The sequence below is a fragment of the Pundamilia nyererei genome, unplaced genomic scaffold (assembly GCF_000239375.1).
Source record: "Pundamilia nyererei isolate P.nyererei 1_Seehausen unplaced genomic scaffold, PunNye1.0 scaffold00102, whole genome shotgun sequence".
Taxonomy (NCBI): Eukaryota; Metazoa; Chordata; class Actinopteri; order Cichliformes; family Cichlidae; genus Pundamilia; species Pundamilia nyererei.
The window spans coordinates 1,331,849-1,354,000 of NW_005187503.1; the positions used below are offsets into that span (position 1 = coordinate 1,331,849).

The window sequence follows — 22,152 nt, forward strand, 5'->3', positions numbered from 1 at the left end:
CACACACACACACACACACACACACTTATTCTCCCTGCCTGTTTAGGTAATAAACTTACTTTTCGTTCTTCCACAGCTTCTCAATTCGGAAGATGTCGAGTTTGTCTCGGTTGATGTGAGACAAGAGACGGTAAGACTGTCTGACAGGCTGACCCTCAGGTGAGCGTCTGCTGTCTCTCATCAGATACACACAGTCACCTGCGCACAAACAAACACAGAGATCAGTTACTTATCTACAATAATATGTCTCACAAGAATCTGACCACTTAAGTCACCTAGAATATCAGACTCTCTCCGCTGCAGATCTCTTGTATGTCTAAAGTTTGCAGAGAAGTTAGATAAACTTTTTTAAGCAATCTTCTATTGATAAGTTGCAATAATACATTATGGCATTTGCAATAAAATAATCGACAAAAACAAACCTTAAAGAACAACTCAGCCTTAAGCTGAAATGAATGTTTCTGATTCAAAGTTTCAAGCTGTTTCACTTCTGACCACTCCTAACCGTTGAGGCAGATGTGGTTGGGTGTGGTCAAAAGTGCACACTTTTGCATGTATAACCACATCAATCACGTCAGGTTGCCCCCGAGTAACACAGCATGCAAATCATTGCATCAAAATGATACATTTCTCTGTGAGTACAGGGAGTTTTCCAGGCATGTGTGAGCTTACGATTGCTTTATGATTTAGATACCTTGGTGTAGCAGCAGGTCATCTCTAAGGAGACAGATGTAGTAGACAGAGCCAGCCTGGGCGTAGCTGGGCTGGGGTATCATGGGGACTTCCTGTAGTGAGGATAAGACACATCTGAGACACTTCTAGCCAAAAAACAACAACACCAACAAACAAATAAAAACAGACTTTAAGGAGTTCATCATCCACTGTGGTTTCGAAACAACAGACGCACCCTATCTACAGGCCGGGGATCGCACTGTTCACACAGATAGTGCTCCACCTCAGTCTCCAGTCGCATACAGTCAAAGTGCTGCCACACCTATGATGGAAAAAAATTATTAAATCACATAAATGCATAAGAAAAAAAAGAAAAAAGAAGACTTTTCAAACCAGTTACTGTAAGTAACATTGAGTTACAGCTCGTATGAAATGCTAAAAAAAAAACCCCAAAAAAACCCCTCTGCGTTAGTGATTCACCACCTCGACTGTTTCTGAACCTCTGAACTTAAGCTCCTTCAGTATTTGTTATCCTCCTCATTTTCTGTATCTAAAAATAACAGACAACACACACAAAAGACTGCCTGCATCCTCTGCATGGAAAATCTCCTTGACAAAGTACTTCTCAGATAGGTGAAGTCTTTAGAGAGACGCTAAAATAGTTCTACACCATCAGCAAGTGAGATAAAAGAAGAGAGGTCGAAGTAAAGACTGTTTCTGATATTTTTTTACTTACCATACACTTTTCACATTGAATCATCAGACCTTCATCCTTGTACATTCCACAGATGCAACGGATGACATCGTCATCCTTGTCGTGAGACCCGGGCCCTCCTGTGTGGTGGTGATGACCGTGGTCACGGTCCAGCGAGTCTGAGCTGTCTGCCTCGCTGGCGGTCTCGCCCACTATCTCATCAATCTGGACTGCAGCTTCATTACGAGCACTGTAGTAGGCTTTCCGCAGCCGACAGACATCTCTGCCTATCGATGACTTCTTCCCATAATATTTCTGGTGGGAAAACGAGACAGTTGCTGAAAATCTTTTAAATCAATCCGTTACTGGCAGAGCAAAAGGACAACAGGACCTCACAGACACCATAAAGTGATGATATTTAAAGCCGAGGAATGCCCATTTGACCCCAGAATTACACGCTCATCATTCACTCGCACGGTTAAGGCTTTGAGTTGTTCATCCTTGAAAGTCTACGGGCAATTTCCTGCAGGACAAAGGTCATCGACACAGAAAGATTCATTCAAAACTGTCTTTGCAGCTGCCAAAATTTCACCGGCAAGGCTACACCCACATTCAACAGTAATTCACATTCCTCTCACACTTTTTCAGTCCGCCAGAAAGGGCCTTGGGGCGAGAGGGTGATTCTAATTTATACGTCCACTTCAAACTTCTCTGACTGGAAGAGTAAGCTTCCCTGAGAGCTTTTCAAGTGGCACTTGTTTAAACTGCTTAGCTATACAGATGTAAATCAAACAGCCTTGCAACATGTGCACACAGGATCAGCAGTCGCGAAGTTATGTTCCATTTGGGAGGTTTTTGTGTGCGAGACAGGAGAAAGAAAAGCAATGACTGAGTGGGAGGAAGAAAGTGTTGAAGCTGCACAATAACAGCGTTAAGTATCAATTTGACGAGGCCCTTTGATAATTGAGCTCTAAGAGTCTGGGATTACACACAAGAGTCCACGGCATGGCCGCGTCACTCAAAGATTAAGACTGGATGCTCCAACAGCTGAATGCCTCCGTGCCACCAGCATGTTTGAGTTTCTAATGACTGCTAACAAACGGACTAACAGATCTATGACACTGATTAAGCAAGTAGTTTGACACCAAACCAAAAATTTCAGAAAACTATCATTTTCATGGATGAGTGTATCCCTCAGGACATGTTATTAGACTACTAGCAGCATAAACTTGTGAATTTTCACCAGTTGAAATAGGAACACAATTTATTTCCAGCTGCTTCATAAGACTCTTACTCTCTACATCTTCAGTGATTTTCAAGCTGATGTGCAGCTGTTCCATTCACACAATGAAGTATATATATCAATAATATTAATAATGGATGAATCAGGAATCTTATTGTCTAGCAATATAAAAATTAAAGTTAAAAGATCAATAAAGGAAGTACCCATTGAGAGAGCTAGCAAGTAATTAAGAGAGAGCAGAGATGATAGAACAAACTAATATGCTGGTATTTACATTTCACTGAGTTTCTAAATAAAAATATTCAGGTCATCTAGGCATGGTTACATTGAGTGGCTAGTGAGTGCACCTCAATTTCTACCCGCATTTTTAAAAATTCTCATTGGATTAATCTACCTCTTTTTTTATGGCTCTAAAAATGCAAACTAAGGAATGCATCACAGAGATCTGAGTTCCTCAGTTTAGCTGCTTTACTTGAACAGCTTCTGATCATTACTAATAAATAAAATCCTAATTTCTTCTACTACAAACATGTGAACTGGTCCTTTGCCTACCTCAGCATTGCGAAATACTTTGAGCATGTCTGTGTCAAATGCTTCAACCGTCTTATAATGGCCCGTGAGGATTTGCTTCTCAATGGTGCTCAGGTCCAGCGGGTCAGACACCTTCTCATAGTACTGGCTGTTCCTGATGGTGCACAAAGATAAAAGAATTAGGCTCCAAATTTGGTTTGTCAGTAGCAGAGGTGGGTGGGAGGACAAAAAAAGGAAGGAGAACATTCAGTTCAAAACTTATTAAATCAGATTCAACCAAAACTCAAATTTCTATGAGCATACAGGGCAACAAATCCCAGATTATAACAGCTTTTTTTTTTACCATGTAGCTGAAGAAAAATAATAAGCTGCTATTGTTTTGACACCAGCTGATTACTATCAATACTGGACAAGCATCAACACACAGGCTGTCACGATTGTGTGTGGCGAGAGATAAAACTGTTACACTACGTGGGTGCTGTACACAGATAGACCAGATAACATAAGTAGGCGCTGTTTGGTAAACATGAAACAGCTTGTCGATATGCAGGTTTACACTCTTACCTCTTTCGAGATGGGAGGTTCACCAGCGGGGCAGCAAGTGTCTGACCAGCGGAGTCTGAGATTAAAAGAAAATAATAACATTCCTGTCATCATTTTTCAATCACAGATTCTTATCATTCAGTAAACAGTGGACAGCTACACCGAGGCACTGAAAGATTCCTTCAAGAAGCCTGATCAGACCCCAGATCAGGCTAGAGGTCATACTAATGAGAATATCAGCGTGACCGGGGTCACTTACCCTTGTAGCTGGTTATCATGTCACAAATCTCCTTGAAGATGTGAGCAAGGCGAGCGGTGCGTGTTACTTCTGTGTTTTCCTCGGCTGCAGCTAGCCTTCGTGTGCGTACCGACCGTGACGTCTGCAGGGCTGAGAACTGCGTCAGGAACACGTCTGGACACAAGATATGACCATTCAGCATTAACGTCTAAAACATCTGCATATTTACAGTCTCTGAATTTTGTCTACATTTCAAAAATAAATGTCCGTGTCCCCTTTATCGTACACTATTCTTTACATAGCTTAAATTACTTGCATCTGAATTTCTTAAGCTTGTACCTGACTTGATGTTGCCATCATCACGGATGACTCCTCCCCAGCGCGTATACATGGACAGGCTGCTGGCATCCCTCTCTCTCTCGCCCTCTCTTTTCAGCAGCTCCTGTTTCTCCCTCATCTTCTCCCAGTTCCTCAAGAGAAAAACTCTATGCTTCAACACAAAGTTTCTGGAAATCAAAGGAGACCGTTTAAATGTGTTACCATCAACTCACACCTCATGAGTTGAGAAGTTTTTACTTTTAAATGACATATATATGTCTTGTGTATTAATAAACCACTCTATTAGAATGGAGAAGCAAGCATTATGTGCAATGGAAAAAGAAATTTAATAAAAATGTGTCACTGGCTTCCCAGGTGCATATGAATGAGGGGTTCAAGCAGATTCCTGTGTACAAGTCTTAAAGGAATTGTGATTATGTCTATCACTGGTGATGGCTTTTTAAAACTAAAAAAAAAAGTTTCTGCTATTTTATCCCTGCTTGATTCATGTGACTGAAACAGGAAATCACTTTGGAAACTGTGTGGGTGGTTGACTTGACGCATGCTCAATTATCAGGTAAGGAAATCCCAGAAAGTTAATTCTGCTCATCTGGATGTTGCATTTTCAGTGGGAGAAACATTTTGTCTCCTGACTGATCATCAACAAGCAGTGGAAAAAGTGGGCTCAACTGCTTAAATTCTTATTGTTACCATTTTTTTCAGCAAAAATGCAGAAATTTAAAAGGTCATTGCACTCACAGTTAAAGAAACATATTTCATTGATACTAGTATTACCACCTTAAAATATAAAACCTCTCACAAGCCTACAGGTCAGATTTATACTTTTAAGGATGCGTGGGAACCCAAACACAATTTATCAGTTGGCCCACTAGAGTTATGCTTCCTCTTCTTATCTTGTGTGTCCGTTTATGTTTTTACCTCTCTCTGTTGGACATGGGCTTCATCAGATGAGGGTAAAACTTGCTGCTGTCACTTGACTCTTCCTCCTGAAGATAACAAAAGTCCCATTAAACAATGCCTGTCTTCTCATCTTAAACAGTTTCTCATTCACACACATCGGTGACAACACCATTCAAGGTGCTCTTCAGTCTTTAGGAGCCACAGAGGGATTAAATGAGGGTTGGGGATTGAACTGCCATTATGATTAATGAGGAACCCACTATAACTTGCAGGTTACTCCTGATTTCATGCAAGTTCAGAAAACATTTTAGGTCACTAATGCAAAACTATACCCCCTTTAAGGTACTCAGAGTTACTTTTTTTAGAAATCCCGTGGCCCACTAAGAGCACCTCTGAGACAAAGAAAGATTTGTGCCCTACATAGATACTGCACCTGAAATCTACCAGGATAGTTAGATTTCTATTCAATTAAAATGTTAGTTTTCCCTCATTAAAATTTTTTAACACAAGATATTAAGCTGCAAGGGAATCCATTTCTGTGTAATAGGAAAAAAAAAAGCCATTATCCAGTCTTAATTACAAGTGACCTGATCCCACCGCAAACTCTCACCACTTCCATCTATATGCATCACTCACTCGTTTCTTGAGCTGGTGTTTGGACTTCCTCTTCTCCTTGAGTCGACCGAGCCGCCGAGTCCCTCCTGATTTCCCAGGCAACCCATTAATACGCTGGCTCTTCCCTCCGATGATGCCCCTGCAGCCCTCTGAGCCACATTTGCAAACTTGCTGCAGAGAAAAGTGCAGTACAGTATGTGAGAAATATGCACAGGTGCAACAGAACGTCTGAAAATAAGCGTTCTTCCAAAACTGTTCCTAGTGCTTCACCTGCTCTTCTGTATTGAAGGAACGGAAGTTGTAGTCGTAGGTGAGCTCAGTCCCGCTGCTGATGTCTCTGAGAGCAAAGAGACCTATTCTGTACACCCCGTTCACTGACCTGCAAGAAATGAGTATATTACAATGAGTGAAGCTTTTATGAGATTTTTAATACTTAAGGAGATATTCTCCGCTTTGAAAGGAAGCAAGAACCATGGTAAGTTTTAACCTGCCCACAGGCTCTGGAACAGCTTTTATAAAATAGCAGTTCGGTGATTCCATTTCAAAATCTGAGCTTACTGTAGTAACAACTGTCCCAAAAGGGCCTGTACAACAACTAGAAGGGTACTACATGAACTTCTATTTGCAGTGTTTTTGTGGTTTCACTGACCAGCAGCTTGCAGCCTCAGGACAGTTCCTCTATTGGACTCTTGAGGCTGAATCCAAAAGCAAACCAATCTTCATAGACTCCCATGCTATATTGCTAAATTTACAGCATGGTGCAGTTTTTGCTGCTGGCACTTTATTGCAATGTATTCACACTTCAAATTAAGAAATGTCATCAGGGACAGTAGCTCTTTGGCTAAAATCATTTTACAATTTTACAAATCTCATGAGTCAAGCTTGCTAGTTTCAGCTTAAGGTTTAGCAAGCCACCATCACCAGTTCTAGTCTGCTCTGGCTCAGAAGAAACAGAATGGAGGTATTCAAAACAGTCCACCTTTTATATACAGTTAATGATATTCATAGGTCACTCCATTCTTTGCAACATAAGTGCTTTAACACATACAACTGAGGGAAAATCACAAAGTCCAAGTGCAAACCACACTTAGATGCTTCCATCAACCAAGAGATCCAAATCCAGAACATTTGTTGCTGTGAGGAAACGGTACTAAGTACTGAATCACACTTTCCAAAAGGTTAGGTAACAGGTATATGATTTCAGTTCATTATATAATTATACCCAAATGTCTATTTTTCAGGTTAATAGTGAACATTTTGACTTGATCACATGAAAAGATTCACTTTTTCAAGGGGTATAGTTCTAGGCTAGGGATAAAAAATAATAATCACTAACTACATCCAAAACATATTACGGTATATCCCTTTTACACAAGGATGTACAAACACAAAATTCTCCCTGAAGCAAAGCTTTCATTTTAAAGTTAAAATGTAATATTAGTCAATTACATCAAACCCAGTTTTAAAATTGGGACAAAAAGGGAAGTCAGTGTGACAAATGTTCAACAAGTAATGCCTTTCTTCCTCTCTCCAAATGAAGCAGCGCTCCAGCTTTTCACTATTCTTGTAAGAATAAAACACACCATTCTGCTTGCCAGCCGCTTGATAATTTATTCCTTATATAGGGGTAAAAAGCTGATTCAGCGCATTGTCTTCAGCCACTACAGCTGTATCTAAGGCCCGGCTGCATGTAATCTCTCTTCTGTGACAAGACGGATGACTCGTCAGGCTTTGTGCTGAAAATCCTCCATCCTTGTAGAGTCTTTTATTTCAGGAGTGCACGCAGGCACCTGCAGACCTGTGTCCTAGATTGTGAACTGGTCTACGTTGGAGGGCAGAGGGTACAACGTGATAGTAAACTCTATGTCGTCATTAGCTTTCAACAATCAAATCCTCTAACAGAGTTGGCACGTTCACTAAAAGAACTAAAGATAAACTAAGCAGGTTTCACTTAGAAAAGCGAGGCAAAGGGAGGCCTGCTCAGCCAGGTCTCCATGAGCTGTGGATTTAAACATGCTGCGAGAACAAGCCCTCAGGAAAAAAAGAGAATTGTTTTGGCAGGTGTAAGGGCTTTAAGCCATTAAGGTCTCTGAACACTGGAAGAAAAGGAGTGAGGTGATCTCATCAGATTACCACAACCACATTAATAAGGTTGGGGTTTCAAGGTAGAGCCTTCTCATTTACAGAGCGGTGCACCTGCAACACGTGTGTCTTTTAGAGCTATTATGTACGATACCAAAAGAGAGGCAACAAATACTGCCTAGCATTCACTGTGACTACTTATCAAGGTCTGTTCAACTGGTTTAACTGTACAGCTGCATGAATATAATAGACTTTTCCCCAATTTCTGCGTTATTTATTACATACTGTTACTATGGTGCCTGCACATATTCCACATGGCACATTTTCAAATAATCAGTTCTGTGTTTGCGGAGGTAATAACAGGCTTCAGACAGCATTAAATGCTTAGTTACTGGTATTTTTGTGAGGATGGATGTCCTGTTCTCCAAACCTGCTGCTCCAACCTTTTTTGTTTGCCAGTAGCAGCAATCAAATGGTCTTAAAGGTAGAGTGGCTTTAATGAGAAAAGAGTTAAATAGCTCATTTCAGACAAAGGGGCTGCACCAAACAAGGCACACAATAAATAAACATTATTTTGAGCTGCAACATCATTATACTGCACTGTTACCTACTATAACCCCTGGTCGTGGCTGGACTTTATGTAGCTGGCCTTGTCTCCAGTTGTCTAAATTCCACGGTACCATCTTTTGGGCCATTCCTAGTGTGTTATAGCTATAGTCGGTTGCAGAGAAGACCATTTTAATAACACACAGACAGCCTATTTAGGTAATAGGCTGGTCTATTTTAACATGCCCCGACTTTCAAGAAAGCCACCGAAATACTGAAGTACCAAGCTAGAAGACTTTGCAATGAGCTCCTGTGACACTGCTGTCACATCGAACAGCATCACTTGTTTAACACTGTGCCCTAATATCCCCTGTGACTAAATCGACCTGACAATATCTGCCTCACATGGTAACCTATACCGATTTGGACTATTATAGACACATAGTGAGTATAAAAGCAGTACTCTATATCTGTAAACCAAATGTGGTTCACACCAGGCCTCTATCCCATCCCTAACAACTTGTGGCAACTGCTCGTGCTCAGAGCCAAAAAGGCTTAGCCAAATCTGTTCTTTGGTAAGCACCTAAAAGCACCACAAGGGCATTAGCAGGGAAACAGTTCAAGGCTGCTGTGACACTCACCACTTCTGCATCTGACAGTTGGGTTCACAGCTGTGGTTTATGAAACGCGCTTCATTGCCCATTCTGTAGCTATCAATCACCATGCCACTATCCAGGTTCAGGCAGTAGTGGCCACTGTGGGAGAAGTACTGTTCCATCATGCGACTCCTAAAACATGGAAGGTAGGAATGTGTTGAAGATAAGAGAAAAAAATATATACATCATTTAACACTAGTTTCATTGTATAGCAATGAAGATGTCCATCTCACCTGAACTCCTGTTCGCTAACAACTTCACCCAAATACTCAATGATGAACTGTCCTGAGCGGAGAGACTCCTTGGTGCGGATGCCCCACCCTTTGCCCTCAGTGCGGAAACGCTCCAGACACTGGACCCACTCGTGTCTCTGGATATGCTGGTTGTCACAATGATCTCCACATGGACACGTGCTGGGAGAACACTCAGCAAAGCTCATCCTGTGAAAAATAATTTAAAAAAAAAATTATAAAATAAGGCTGCCATTATTGGAGCTTGGAAAGAAAAGCAACTGGACTTATGTATCTGTTATGTATGTTTCTTGAAGATGTTATTACCTGTCATCCGAGAAGCTTCTTGATTACCATGACAACCCCCCCATCCCCAAAACTCCAGACCTCTCAGTCCACTCATTCTCAACTGTAAAATGTCCTATCCAATCAGAACCATGGAAGAAACTAACACCTTTGCCAAGTTGTTACAAAATGCTGTCAACTACTGCAGTGCCACAGGGATATTTTCAACAGCCAGTGCTTGCTTGTTTTCAGCACCCCTGAGGCATGGTTTCTGTACAACATCTGAAGCACATTACTGTTTTTACTTTGCTCTGCTGCATGCTAAAAACTCAATAGGTTTGCAACACTTAAGATGTCAGATTGAAGAGGATATACTGGTTACAAACAATAAAAAAAAATAAAAATCCCCTTCCTATGGAGATAGGTTTGACTGGAGAGAAAGACAGCCTGAAGATGGAGATGGAGTGCAATGGCTGGCATTCCTGTCTTGACACCATGTTTTGCCCTCTATTCAAAATCACTTAATTCCTAAAACAAAGCGATGTAAAATAACATTTCTAAACAAGCACATGGCTTCATCTGAATACTGAAAAGTAATATGAGACTTGTTGAAAACAACCAATTATGATGGTGTATCTTTACCTATTCAAGCATTCATCCATGCAGCCTTTTTCAGTTGAGTCTTCGGGAAGTCTACAGTTGCATGTAGTTGTTTCATAACCAGAGAGAGGCTTCACATCCACATAAACATCTATAAAACATAAAACAGAGTATTACCATATCATTCTTACAGTGTTTGACACACAAAGTTGAACTGTAGACACACATCTTTAATTCCTGTTTTTGTAACCAGTGAAGCAAACATCCTTATCTTATATATTTATAGGGAAACACCTGAGTTTAACAAAGCTACAAATTATATTTAAAAAAAATTGAAATTAAAAAAAAAAAAATCCTTTCACTCACTTGATCTTATTTTTTTATAAAGGGGGACATCAGGCCTCTTGTGTAGCTGAAAGGAAGAAATAGAGCGGTAAATGCAAAAGTGGTCGAAACAAAAATACATACTAAGAACCTCAGAAAGATTGATCACCTGATCATGTTTCCACAACCATAGGATGTCGTAAGGCAACTGGAAGTCAATGCGTTTCTGTCTCAGGTACTTTCCTGGGTGGGTGGGGGGTGGGGGGGTGGGGGATTTGGGAAGAGAGAAAAATCAGTCCGTTGTATTTATGCTTCATCTTATCATAGCTGAAAACACAGGCCTGTGGTAAACAGAGGAGAGTCCTGTTCCAAGAAACAGGTTTATCTGGATAATTTACTAGAGCCGTTTGAATCTTGGACACGGACTGAAGCAAAATGAGGTTTTCTAGGTTTTACTTTCCCTCCCTTGGCAAGTCATACAGCTAACTGAGAAATTCAAATTTGTGAAACCTGCCAACGACTGAATTCTGCATAAAGAAATTTAAGAAATGTGCTCAAAACTTCAACTAAATAAATAATTAAATCTACTTTCAGCTGTTCCCATATTCCCCAATTTGTCTCTTTTCTATCGTTTACTTGTTAGGTAAATGATTAAATGACTACACTATGAATAAATAACTTGGTTTTTAGTGTTTAAAAACTCCTTGCTTCTTAAATTCTTTTTTTTTGATGATCATAAAATAAATCAATAGCAAAAATCTCAACTAATTAATTTTAAAACTCACCAACATGTATTGGAGCAGGAAACAATCCATACTCATGTTCCCCAGGTATATACTCTAGCTTCTCTTTCTTCAGCTGCAGAAACTGACTACGGGGGCTGTAGAAGAGGAAAAGAAAAATGTGAAGGCATTTCACTGGCTGTGCAGAAAAACTGTATGACACTATGAAGTGTTGCTGTCTGAATTAAGGATTAGTAGGGAGAGGATTTGGATCTCCACGCCCCTAAGACTCACTCTTCAGTTTTGTACACATCAGAATATAACCCCGCTTTCTGGAACTTCTTCTTCGGAGGTCGTGCTGGTCTTTTCTCTCGCTGGGTGGCTATGGGCATAGGTGCAGCTTGTTCCCTGGAGACAGGGCCTGGGCCCTCTGATGAGCAGTGGCCATCTGGCTTGGTTTCCACTGAGCTAAAGATAGAAACATGACTTGGTTTCTAGTGACAACTGGACTTAATAAATGTTATACATACCACCACTGAATCCTAATATTAGTTTTCACTGTCATAGAGAAGAGTCTCTCAAGTCCAGTCTTGTTGAATATGCAATAGTGTATTATAATTTGCTTACCCATGAAGGCTCTGTAGCTCATCTTGGGTAAGCCAGCTCCTTCCTGTCCCAGGTCTGGACCTTGCCACAAGGCTCCCTAGGTTTTCCTCTCTTTCAGGCAAGTGTCCCTCCATGTCTTCAGCCTCCCTGTCCTCTTCCACATCCTCCTCCTCTTCCTCATCCCCTTCTCTCTCCCAGTGCTTTCGCTTCTGACCTTTTCTGCGTTGCCCCTGGACTACCGACTCAATAGCATCAGTCACAGTATCACCCTCCCACCCTCTTCCCTCTGCTAACCGTTCCACCCCTTTCTCCCGGTGCCGGACTTGATTCAACTCTACCACAGGTGGAGGGGACGGTGGTGGGGAGGGTAACGGGTGTTTCCTAGGACGTCCAGGCCCCCTCTTCTTTACCATGTTGTTTCCTGTACGGGCCTGTCTCTGCAGCTTCTTGGCACGCAGGATTTTGTTGACATGGAGCAGACTGTATTTGGAGGGCTGTACGCGATGGGAGTTGTGAGACAGTGAGACATCCAGGCAACACTCCTGAGAGGGAGAGAGGCAGGATGAGGAGGTTGAGCTGTGGGAGTGAAACAGAGAAGACTGATGATGGTGCTGTTGGCGGTGGTGCAGGGATCCTTCAGGTTCTTCCGAGGTTGGGAGTGTAACACCCCTTGTCTGGATACCTGATGACCCTGAGGAGAGAAACAGAAAATGAATGGTCTAAATGAATCTTAAAAATGCTAAGTAGCAACAGGACAGTTAACACATCAGCACTCAGGAAACAGTGATACTATGCTTATGCATGTCTTCTCTTGTTCCTTTAGGTCCTTTTCTACTCTCATACATGCTTCTAATCACACTTCATTCCTTTTTGATTTTTGTTAATCCAAGAGTAGCAGAAAAACTCTGCTAAAATGCAGAAAAACTGCTGAAATCAGTACAACTTGTTCTTTGGTCATATTTCTTCTATAAGAAAACAAAAACAAGTACATAAAAAAAACCCGCAGCACCTCTAAAGTGTGTAAATCATCCCCTAGATGTATTCCAACACTTCCAACAATATTCTTTACACAAATGAAGAAAAAACTTTTTTAAAGGACACTGTACACTAACAACAAAACTTCAACCAGCCTTGAAGCATGGGGGAGGAGGTATCATAGTCTGGGACTGCTTTGCAATCCTTTAAAGGACAATGAATTAAAAATGAGTGAATTTTACGAGACAATGTCAGGGAAGCAGTCCATGCCCTGAACCTTAGAAGACACTCTGGGTGATGAAACAAGACAAATGACCCAAATCCCATAATTAAGTAATAGCAGAATGGCTAAAAAATAAGAAAATACAGGTTTTGGAATGGTATGGAAATAGAAAGTGAGAGGCTAAAGAAACTGTGCTGCTATTTTTCCCCTCATTAATATTGATCTCCTGCATCTTCTTAGAATACTTCCTTCCCTGGTCTGACCTTAGGAAACCATATTTCTAAGTTGTTTTTATTTTTTTCATTTCAGACAGACCCTAATGTTTTAAGAATGTCTACACCATCAAACTTTACACAGTTTCATTTAACGCATTTAATATGTCTTTTTAGTTGACAAAAAGAAGCATTATTCTTACTCCTAACTCAAAATCCTTTCATTTTTTGGTCACCCATACAAATGGTTTATTTTGGTTGAAATATGACTTTCAAAAGAAATGCCAAAATAATAATATAACAATTCATACACTTAAGTGGATAGAAGTTGCTGGCAACTGTACAAGTCTGAATGAATCATTAGACACATTGTGTATGCATTTAGATTAAACCCTCTTTACTTCATGGTACGGTTTTTTTTTAAAATAAGGACATTTAGCATAAAATGTGTGCCAAATCAAACATGCAGATCCATCTGCTGTGGTGACCACAATAAGGAAATAAGGAAGCACCTGAAAGTACAACCTCCTCCTCCTTTACTAGACAGTACTGAACTGGCACACAGCAGACCGCAAATCACCCTGTAATATAAGGTCAGAGTGCGATGATCAGTTAATTAGCCAATCACTGAACCATATTTTTAACAGTCCAAGGTGCTGTGACACTCTTTGAATCTGCCCATCTCAACGGAAACCTCTTTCATATCTATTCACACGTCCTTTTCCAAAACATCCCTTGCACTCTTTTTGCTACACGTCACTATCTCTACACCCACTACCCTGTCATTGTATATTTGTCAACTTCTGTCATTCCCCACTTGCGTTGTGTGGCAACCCAGTCCCCACCCTTGGCCTCCCCTACCTTCACAGTTCTGTCTGTGACCCCTGGGTGACCCCATCTCCTAAACTCTAATCCAGGATTACCCTGGCTTGGTTTGAACTGCATCATGCTGCCTCAACAAGGACCTTTCGGCTTCCCATATTACTCATAGACACACGCATAAACATTAGGTGATACTCACATACAGTCAGCCTACCAGTGCTCATACACACGTTACAGCTCGTTAAGAGCCTCACAGATGAAGCGAGATCTCTACCACGGCACTGTGTCTTACATCAGCAACATTAAACCAACCCAGGTGCTGGGTGTACCGATGGATAGGACTAGGCCCCACATTCTGAGCTTTTGAGGGAAAAGACTACTAAGTATAGCACGTTAACAAAATACTCCACCCTTCTAGCAAGATGAGCCCTGGCAGAAATGCTATATCTATAACTGTGGCTAACCACACACACAAAGGAGCTAGTTTAAGCAATTATGTATGCTTTTTTTGCCATGCTGGTAACCACTACTAAGAGCTACCAAATGTTAGAGCGTATGCAAACAAGATGTCATTGTGTCTTTAAAGTGGGCTTGTTCACTAAAATAAATGACCCATCCAGCTTAGTATTTTTTTTCTTCCTAACACTGGAGAATTGTTAATTTTCCAGTTTTGTTGTGAGGTATGGATTTGAGACCCCAGTTGCTGTGCCATATGGCAACAGCTGCCCACATAAAGGAGTTAGTGCCGGATCTAAATGATTGGACACTGTGCCAGTTTTGCCAGAGCTGTCCAAAACTATAAAGCCCATCAAACAGCAGCCAATCACATTTAGACACAGAATTCACAATACAACTGCATCAGAACTATTTTAGGAAGCATGATTTTGGTGGAAAATTAACTCCTGCAACCTTTAACAATGTCACATTTAATTTGGGTCAAATGATTTTCTGTACAGAAAAGTTATCAAAGACACAAGCTTGAAAAGCTACACAGATCATAAAGGATTTAATGGATGAAATATCCAAGAGGAGGTGAAGGCAAACTGCTCCCTGCTGCTTTAAAATATTACGTTTCTAATAACCTATGCTACAAACATGCCAAGATTATTCAAGCAAGGTATTAAGCAATTATGTTTTCCTGCCACTTTGCATTTACTTTTTTTTTTTGAAGCTCTGCCATAAAATTAATTTTACTATGGGGTACACTAGGAGCACATTTAATTGGAATGCCGTCCAAATACACCATCACTACCTATGATCTACATAAAGAAGAAAAAAAGCAAAATAAACCACCACCAGAAATTCTCCTTTACTATAAATGTCAACTAAAGCTGAAAATGTTTTTTTGTTTCGTTTTTTGTTTTTTTTTTATTATTCCTAACCCAAACAACAGAGATTCCAAAAGTGCCTTACCCATCTCTCTCCTCTCTGCTGATGTTGAGTGTTCCTTCCTCATTGGCCGGTCCATGTGAGAGAAGCTGGAGCTCTCTGTAACTACATCAGTCTTTCTGCTCCTGCCTCCTTTCAGTGAAGTGCGGGTGATTGCTGAAGCAAACAGATTTGTACGCTTTGGAGAATCGTGGGTTTCTACATCCTCTGTGGGAGTGAGAGGCTCCTCATCCTCACTGTCCGAGCAGCCCGCTGGGTCTTCTGCCCGTCCGTCTGAGAAGGAACCCTGGCCAGGAGCCAATTGACTCCGTGACAGCTTTGAGTAGTCTGCTTCAGAGTTGCCTATTCTGAACCAGGACTCAGCTGAGTGGCCCTTTGAGCTGTTGCCCAATGCAAGCCTTGAAGGTCCGAGACAGGACATGGAGCTCTCTTTGCGCTTGTACCTTTCAGCAGATGAGGATGAGGAAGAAGAGGGGGAGTTAGCAGAGGTAGTGGCAGCTTGCTTGCTGGCACTGGTGCTGGAAGTGTCTCGTCCAAAGCGGCATCGCTGTAAAGCCTCTGCCATTCCCAAACCACTAACTCGCTCTCCTTTCCCAGATGTTCCACTGTCAGAAATCCCTGCACTAGCTCGGCTCCCTGATCCACCTCTTGCTGCTTCCTCCCTGTCATCCTCAGCGCAGCGTTCTCTGTGTTTGTGCCTGTGTTTATGTTTGTGGTGCCAGTTGAAGGAGAGCTCAGAGGACATGGGTGGGTATAGGACAGGAGGCCGTCCTGCTCCCAGGTACTCCTGCCTTAGCAGCTTGTGTTTTTTCTTGTGAAACTTTGAGTGGTTCAGCAGGAGATGTGATGGGTGGTGATGATGTAAGAAAGATGTGGGGGGAGGTGGGAAAGACGGTGAGTGGTGAGTGTGATGTGATGGGGCCGTATGGGGTGACTGGTGGTGTGGGTGGGGATACAGCGCACTTGCTGGAGGATAACCTCTGTAATAGCCCAACCCCAGAGGTCCTGATGAGTAAGGAACATAGGAGGGGTGGTAGAAGCCTCCACTTGAAAGGGGGAATCCAAGTCCAGGTACAAATGGAACCTCAGACATAGACTCCCTCAGTTTGGGAGGCCGTCCACGTTTCTTCTTCATATCCGGTTTACGAACATAGTGCAACGGGTCACAGGAGTATGGTGGATGAGAGTAGAAGCTGCCAAAGTTAACCCTGAAGATTGTAGGCAGGAGGTCTCTGTGAACATAATGATGCGGTGGAGGGCCACCTGTGCCTCCTATGGCGCCAGCAGCCCTGCCACCCACCCCTGGCACTCTACTTGATCCCGCTGCTATGCCTATTCCGCTTCCGAGCCGGTGCCCTGTGGTGCGGTGAGTTATGCGTATTTCACTTAGTCGCACAACAATCTCGTCCAGCTCAGCGAGGAAGTCTGGGTCGAGCCGTCGGGAGCGTAGCTGTAAGTACTTCTTCTTGCGTTTCCTCTTCTGCCTCTTTAGCTTGTCATAGCCGGGGCAGCCATGGCTTCGGCGTTTGCATTTGTGCTTATGTTTCTCCTTGTGTCCCACTAAGGTTGTGGCGGGAGCTGCTGGGTGAGGTCTTCGGGGATCAGGCGATGACCTTGTCCCATGGGGTGATGGAGACGGTGAAGGATGTTCCATAAGTACATTGCTGTGTCGACGCCTGCCCCTTGAGTTAATGCCCATCCCTGGACCCATAGCTGAACCCATGACCCCTGGCATTAATAATCCACCACCCATCCCAGGTGGGATGCCAATTGCACCCAAGCCACCTGCTCCTCCAGCTTTCTCACCACGGTCAGAGGTGCTGTTATTGTCTGTCCCTATACCACTGTCACTGGGCACCGTCTCCTCGCTGTGTGACTCACTCACTGGTGATGGCGTGGCTTCTTTTAGCTCACTCAGAGGGGCAGGGGAGGTGGGATGGAGTGGCCTGGGAGGGGAAAGCTTATGATAATGGTAGTGCTGCCTATAATGGTGATGGTGGTGATGATATCCACGGCAAGATGACTTTTTCTGGGAGGCTACTGGGACACCAGACGATGACATCAAGCCCATGACTGGGTTACGAGGATTAGGAGCTGAAAAGGTTGGAGGAGGAAGCGAAAACGTGTTATGACTATGATGGGAGTTGGAATAGTGAGAGTGACCTGCGAAGTGCACTGAGCCTGGCTCCACAAAGCTACCATCGCTGATGGGACTGTGGCCTCCACTCAACTGTGAGAGGGAGGGTGAGGAAAAAACCTCTGAGGAGAGCTGGTGCTGCTGATGGGACTGTGACTGATGGGGATGAAGAGGGGAAGTGGTGTTTGGAGATATAAAGGTTTCTGAAGGTGACATTGTAGCTGAGACATTAGTTGCCACTTTTGGTTTACGGCCTCTCCTTTTACCCATGTATATTGTGCCCTTTTTACTGACATTAATTTGAGGCCCTAGTTTTCCTCCAAAAGAAGCAGCTAGGGATGACAACGACTGCGTTGCAGCTTCTGCTGTTGCAGCCATGCTACTGGTGGTGCCTTTAGGGGTGTCTTCTGACCTTGGGCCTAAAAGGATTTGACTGAGAATACGCTTCCGCTTAACGCTTTTCATCTTATTGATTTTGCCAATAATAGTTTTCATGATAAGCTGCCCATTTCCTTTGTTGCGGAATCTTTCCCCTGCTTCTGGAGCCAACGTGGGAGGCTGACCCTCCTGGGGTAAAGTAGGAGGAAGGCGCTTGGGGCGCCCACGTTTCCTAGGCATAGGTTTAGGAGGGTTTAAGTCTACCTCGGGGTGAAGAACAGGTGGGTCCTGTTCTTCTTTGGACTTCAACAAAGATGAAAAGACCTTAGAGGGTTGTAGCTTGTTAGGGGGATTCCCACGGGCCGGTGCATCAAGCCTTGGCATTTTAGACTTTGGCCTTCCTCTTTTTTTAGGCTGGGGTGGGAAGAGCTGTGACACTGAATTTTGTGACACAGGATTTGGTTTGACCTTATTTGGATTTGGGGGCCTGCCTACAGGTCTTTTAACTGGTGGCGTTGGAATTTCCAGGCTTGAAGATAAAGGCATGGTGGTTTTGTTCTCAGTGAAGAGACTGTCCGGGCTTCTCTGACTTTGGGCCTTTAGCATAACACGTGTCCAGCGGGGTTTTCTTCCCCTGCGCTTTTTAAGGGGTTTGCTGTCCTGCTCTGCTGGAGAGTCTAGGGATGAATCAGGAGAGTCATCTCTGAGAGGCGTCTGTGGGCTTTCTTCTTCATCATCATCATCATCTTCATCATCATCATCATCATCATCATCATCATCATCATCATCATCTGGCTCCAGTGGGGAAGGTGTCCTTTGTCTAATAGACTCAGTGGGACTGCTAGTCCAACCGCTTCGGTTACTATCCTGGTTGGGACTACGTTTACTTGGACTAGAACTTTTTCCCCTCTCAACTCGTACTGACTGGTTGCTTCCCCCTTTCTCTTTCCCTTCTGGCCTTCCAGTTGCTGCTGAAGGGGGGCACTTGGATAAGTCTCTGGGGATGTCCCTGTCTTGCTCTCGCTCACCTGCACTGCTTTCTTCTGCGAGGGCAGGAGACTCTCGTGCATGGTGTCCTTGTGAGGGAACAGGGGAGCCCAGGTGACTCACTGCACTCACCGTCCTCTGCTCCACCGATGATGATGAAGATGATGAAATTGGACACAATGAAGGTGACGTGGTATGGGGTAAGGAGTGAGCAGGGTGTAACGGTTGCTTAGAAATGCTACTGTTGCTGCTGTCACTGTTGCTTTCATTTGACAGGACTGTCAGGCGGTTATTGCCATAGGTGAATGCTGGGCTGTTGCTGCGACTACTGCTGTTGGTGCTGCTCATGCTGATACTGTTGTTTCCGTTGCTGCTAGCAGCTTTCCCAGTCCCATCCAAGTCCTCGTTCCTCAGCGGCGTCAGGGTGGTTGAATTTTCTAAAATACTGTCTTTGCTTCTAGACCCATATGGCCGACCAGGTGGTCTTGACACAGGAGGTGGAGGAGAAAGGTGAACCATTCTTGAATATGTGTTCCTATTGGCCAAAGCTCTGTCTCGTTGCTTGGCTGTAGGGGCCATAAAGCCTGAGCTCGGAAGAGGAGGGCTGGGATCAATCTTTGCAGGTTTGGCTGGCTTAGGGGTCTTGGATGGTGGACAAGTTGCTATTAGTTGAGCTAATTTTTCAGTGACGGTTGGCGCTCCCCAACTCTGAAGACCTTTGTCCTTATCTCTTTGACTGTCTGTGCTGTAGGTGCATTGAGGAGGCTTAACACCTTCAAGGCTGGGTTCTTTCGTTAAAGATAATGGCGGAGATGGTGAAGATGTCCGGGGGTTGGGTTGCGGAGCTGGCGCTTTCTTCCCAGAGGAATGCGTTTTGCTGTCTGGTGGAGGGCGGTGAAGGTTAAGTGGTCTCTCAGATGTGGTGGTAGCTGCTTTTGTGTCTGACTTTGAATCAGACTTGCAATCCATCTTTGGTGGACCCTGGAAGGGTGTTGGGGAGAAAAGGCAAGGGATTAATGAGAATAATAGAGATGAATAATTATTATGGTAAAGAAATAACAAACACACCACCAAAATTTCTAAATTATATATATATATAATTTTGAATGTGGTAAACAAGCAGCAGAGGCACAAACTAGGACTGCTTGATTTGCAATTTGAAGAAGGTAATGTACAATATTAAAGTTAAATATTATCTTTTAGATATATACAGCACCAGGTACATCATAATTAAGATGTAAGCAATCTTGCACAACATTAAGCAATATTTTAAAATAAAGCGTAAAACAGAAACTGACACACATCATGACAACACACATGGGAAGTATCAGCAGCAAGTGAATGTTACACATTCATTGGTAAGATCTTTACTCCAACGGTGCTTCACAGGCATGGCCAGAGGGGGAAGTTACCCTCAGCTCAATAACACTTATTAGGGTCAGACTGAGGACAGAGAGGGAGAGTGAGAGAAAGGGGTCATGCGGGGATGGGGGTGGAGAGTACACAGCCAGGCAGAGGACAGACGACACAGACGGAGGGTGATTGAAGGGGCCAGTGAGCGATGAATAGAGGCAAGCCAACTGAGAACACAATGAAAACTGAAGTAAAATTTATGCTCTGCTCTTTACTAGCGTAATAACACTGTGATTACTAGAGTAGCTTTGCTGTAGACCCGTGGCTGACCAATAACATTTTAAGGAAGTAAGGTGAATGAAAATAATTATACTAGTTGTCATCACTGAATGTTTAATTTTGTTCAAAGTGGAAAATCACTGCTGAACCAAAATAAATAAAATCCACAGCATCTAGCCTCCATACCTTTTTTGCCGGAGCGTTCCCATTCATTTGGGAGGGTGTCAGGGTGGTAGTGCTGGCAGGAGGAGGAGCTAGAGGAGGTGGTGTGGGAGCTTTAGCAGTTGGGGCTGTTGAAGATGATGAGATGGGTGGTCTGTTTACACTGGGACTCTTTTCCCTCTCTTTTTCTCTGCCCTGTGAAGGACTCTGGCTCTGACTGCCCGCCCCGTCACCTGTGGCGCCTGCACGGTTTCCACGGGCATTACCTCCTCCACGACCCGTATGCCTCACAGTGGCTCTGAAAGCCGGTCGGCACACATAGTTCTCCAGGATCTTAGGAGGCTTCTTCATGCGTTTCGCCTGGAGGCCAATCTTCAGTTTGACATTGCCCTCAGACAGGCTGCTCTCTTTGATGGAGAAATGGGACTGGTCACCACCGGCACCTCCTGGCCCGCCTGTGCCTCCTGCACCAGCAGATGCGGTGGGGGTTCCCTCCTTCTCTCTGTCCCTCTTCTTTTCCTCCTCTTCTTCTTTCTTCCCACCCGCTCCCTCCTTCTCTCGCTCCCCTGTGGGAGCACCGGACAGGAGAGGGGGTGGAGTTGCAGTCCTCCCTTGAATCTTCTGATCCATTAGATTGTTTGGGGTGGGGGTTGGGGGGTACAAGTTTATGGAGTTTAAGGAGTGGTTAATGTGGATACCAGGTAGAGTTTTTGTCTGGGGATGGGATAAGGGTGAAGGGGGGAAAGGGGGAGGGGGATAACGGTGAGGGTGAAGCTCTCCTTGCTTTGAGGGCTTCTCTCCCTTCCTCGGCTGTCCAGCCCTATTTCTCCGTCCTTCAACTGCAGGACCAGGGACAGGTAGAGGGGAGAGAAAGAAGAAAAGGGAGGGTAGAGAAGATAAAAATAAATCCCACATTAGTCACTGAAATAGAAAAACAGAAACACTGACAGTTTTAAACAGTCTTAAAATGAACGCTGGTGAAAGGCAGACAGAGAGCAACAATTTTATTATCTGTTTGGTTAGAGTGTCCTTCATCTCATCTCTGACACTTTTTATGGTGCGCTCATCCTCATAGATTATAACAATCTGTGACCTATTTACACAGCAAAGTCCCTTCTACCTCACCTCAGAAATGTAACCTTAGGAACAAGGACTTTGAATTGTCCACCTGCGATTTCCAAAGCAGATTTACTTTAGAGCAGTGGCTTCCAAACTAAGTGCCTAGAGACAGGTCCAGGTGTGGTTAGGGGATTTTTTTTTTTGAAAAGAAAAAAAATTATTATTGCAGGATCATAGAAAGTGGTGAATGACAATTTTCAGTTTACTATGCCAGCGCACATCAAAAGGCCTTGACTGATGCTAAAGACAACAGCATTTGTCAGAAACGCCTGTGAAAGCCACCAGTCATA

The 22,152-nt window shown here is 43.4% G+C and overlaps 1 protein-coding gene across 2 annotated transcripts in view; it reads right to left on the reverse strand.

Moving 5' to 3' along the window:
* The window catches only part of ash1l (ash1 (absent, small, or homeotic)-like (Drosophila)), a 31,599-nt gene that overhangs the window by 5,570 nt on the left and 3,877 nt on the right, over window positions 1–22,152 (reverse strand). For both annotated transcript variants that reach the window (XR_001290471.1, XM_005740675.2), the window contains exons 3-23: window positions 20,768–21,582; window positions 15,472–19,930; window positions 11,848–12,517; window positions 11,515–11,688; window positions 11,284–11,378; window positions 10,668–10,741; window positions 10,541–10,586; window positions 10,217–10,325; window positions 9,293–9,499; window positions 9,045–9,191; window positions 6,046–6,154; window positions 5,797–5,946; window positions 5,179–5,246; window positions 4,261–4,427; window positions 3,943–4,095; window positions 3,705–3,759; window positions 3,162–3,294; window positions 1,409–1,681; window positions 908–994; window positions 695–785; window positions 60–198 (exon numbers count right to left, since the gene is read on the reverse strand). Coding sequence is in view for 1 of the 2 variants with exons in the window: in XM_005740675.2 (XP_005740732.1) it covers window positions 60–198; window positions 695–785; window positions 908–994; window positions 1,409–1,681; window positions 3,162–3,294; window positions 3,705–3,759; window positions 3,943–4,095; window positions 4,261–4,427; window positions 5,179–5,246; window positions 5,797–5,946; window positions 6,046–6,154; window positions 9,045–9,191; window positions 9,293–9,499; window positions 10,217–10,325; window positions 10,541–10,586; window positions 10,668–10,741; window positions 11,284–11,378; window positions 11,515–11,688; window positions 11,848–12,517; window positions 15,472–19,930; window positions 20,768–21,373 (8,012 nt within the window). In the remaining variant the exon portion in view is untranslated. The remainder of the gene's footprint in view (window positions 1–59; window positions 199–694; window positions 786–907; window positions 995–1,408; window positions 1,682–3,161; window positions 3,295–3,704; window positions 3,760–3,942; window positions 4,096–4,260; window positions 4,428–5,178; window positions 5,247–5,796; window positions 5,947–6,045; window positions 6,155–9,044; window positions 9,192–9,292; window positions 9,500–10,216; window positions 10,326–10,540; window positions 10,587–10,667; window positions 10,742–11,283; window positions 11,379–11,514; window positions 11,689–11,847; window positions 12,518–15,471; window positions 19,931–20,767; window positions 21,583–22,152) is intronic.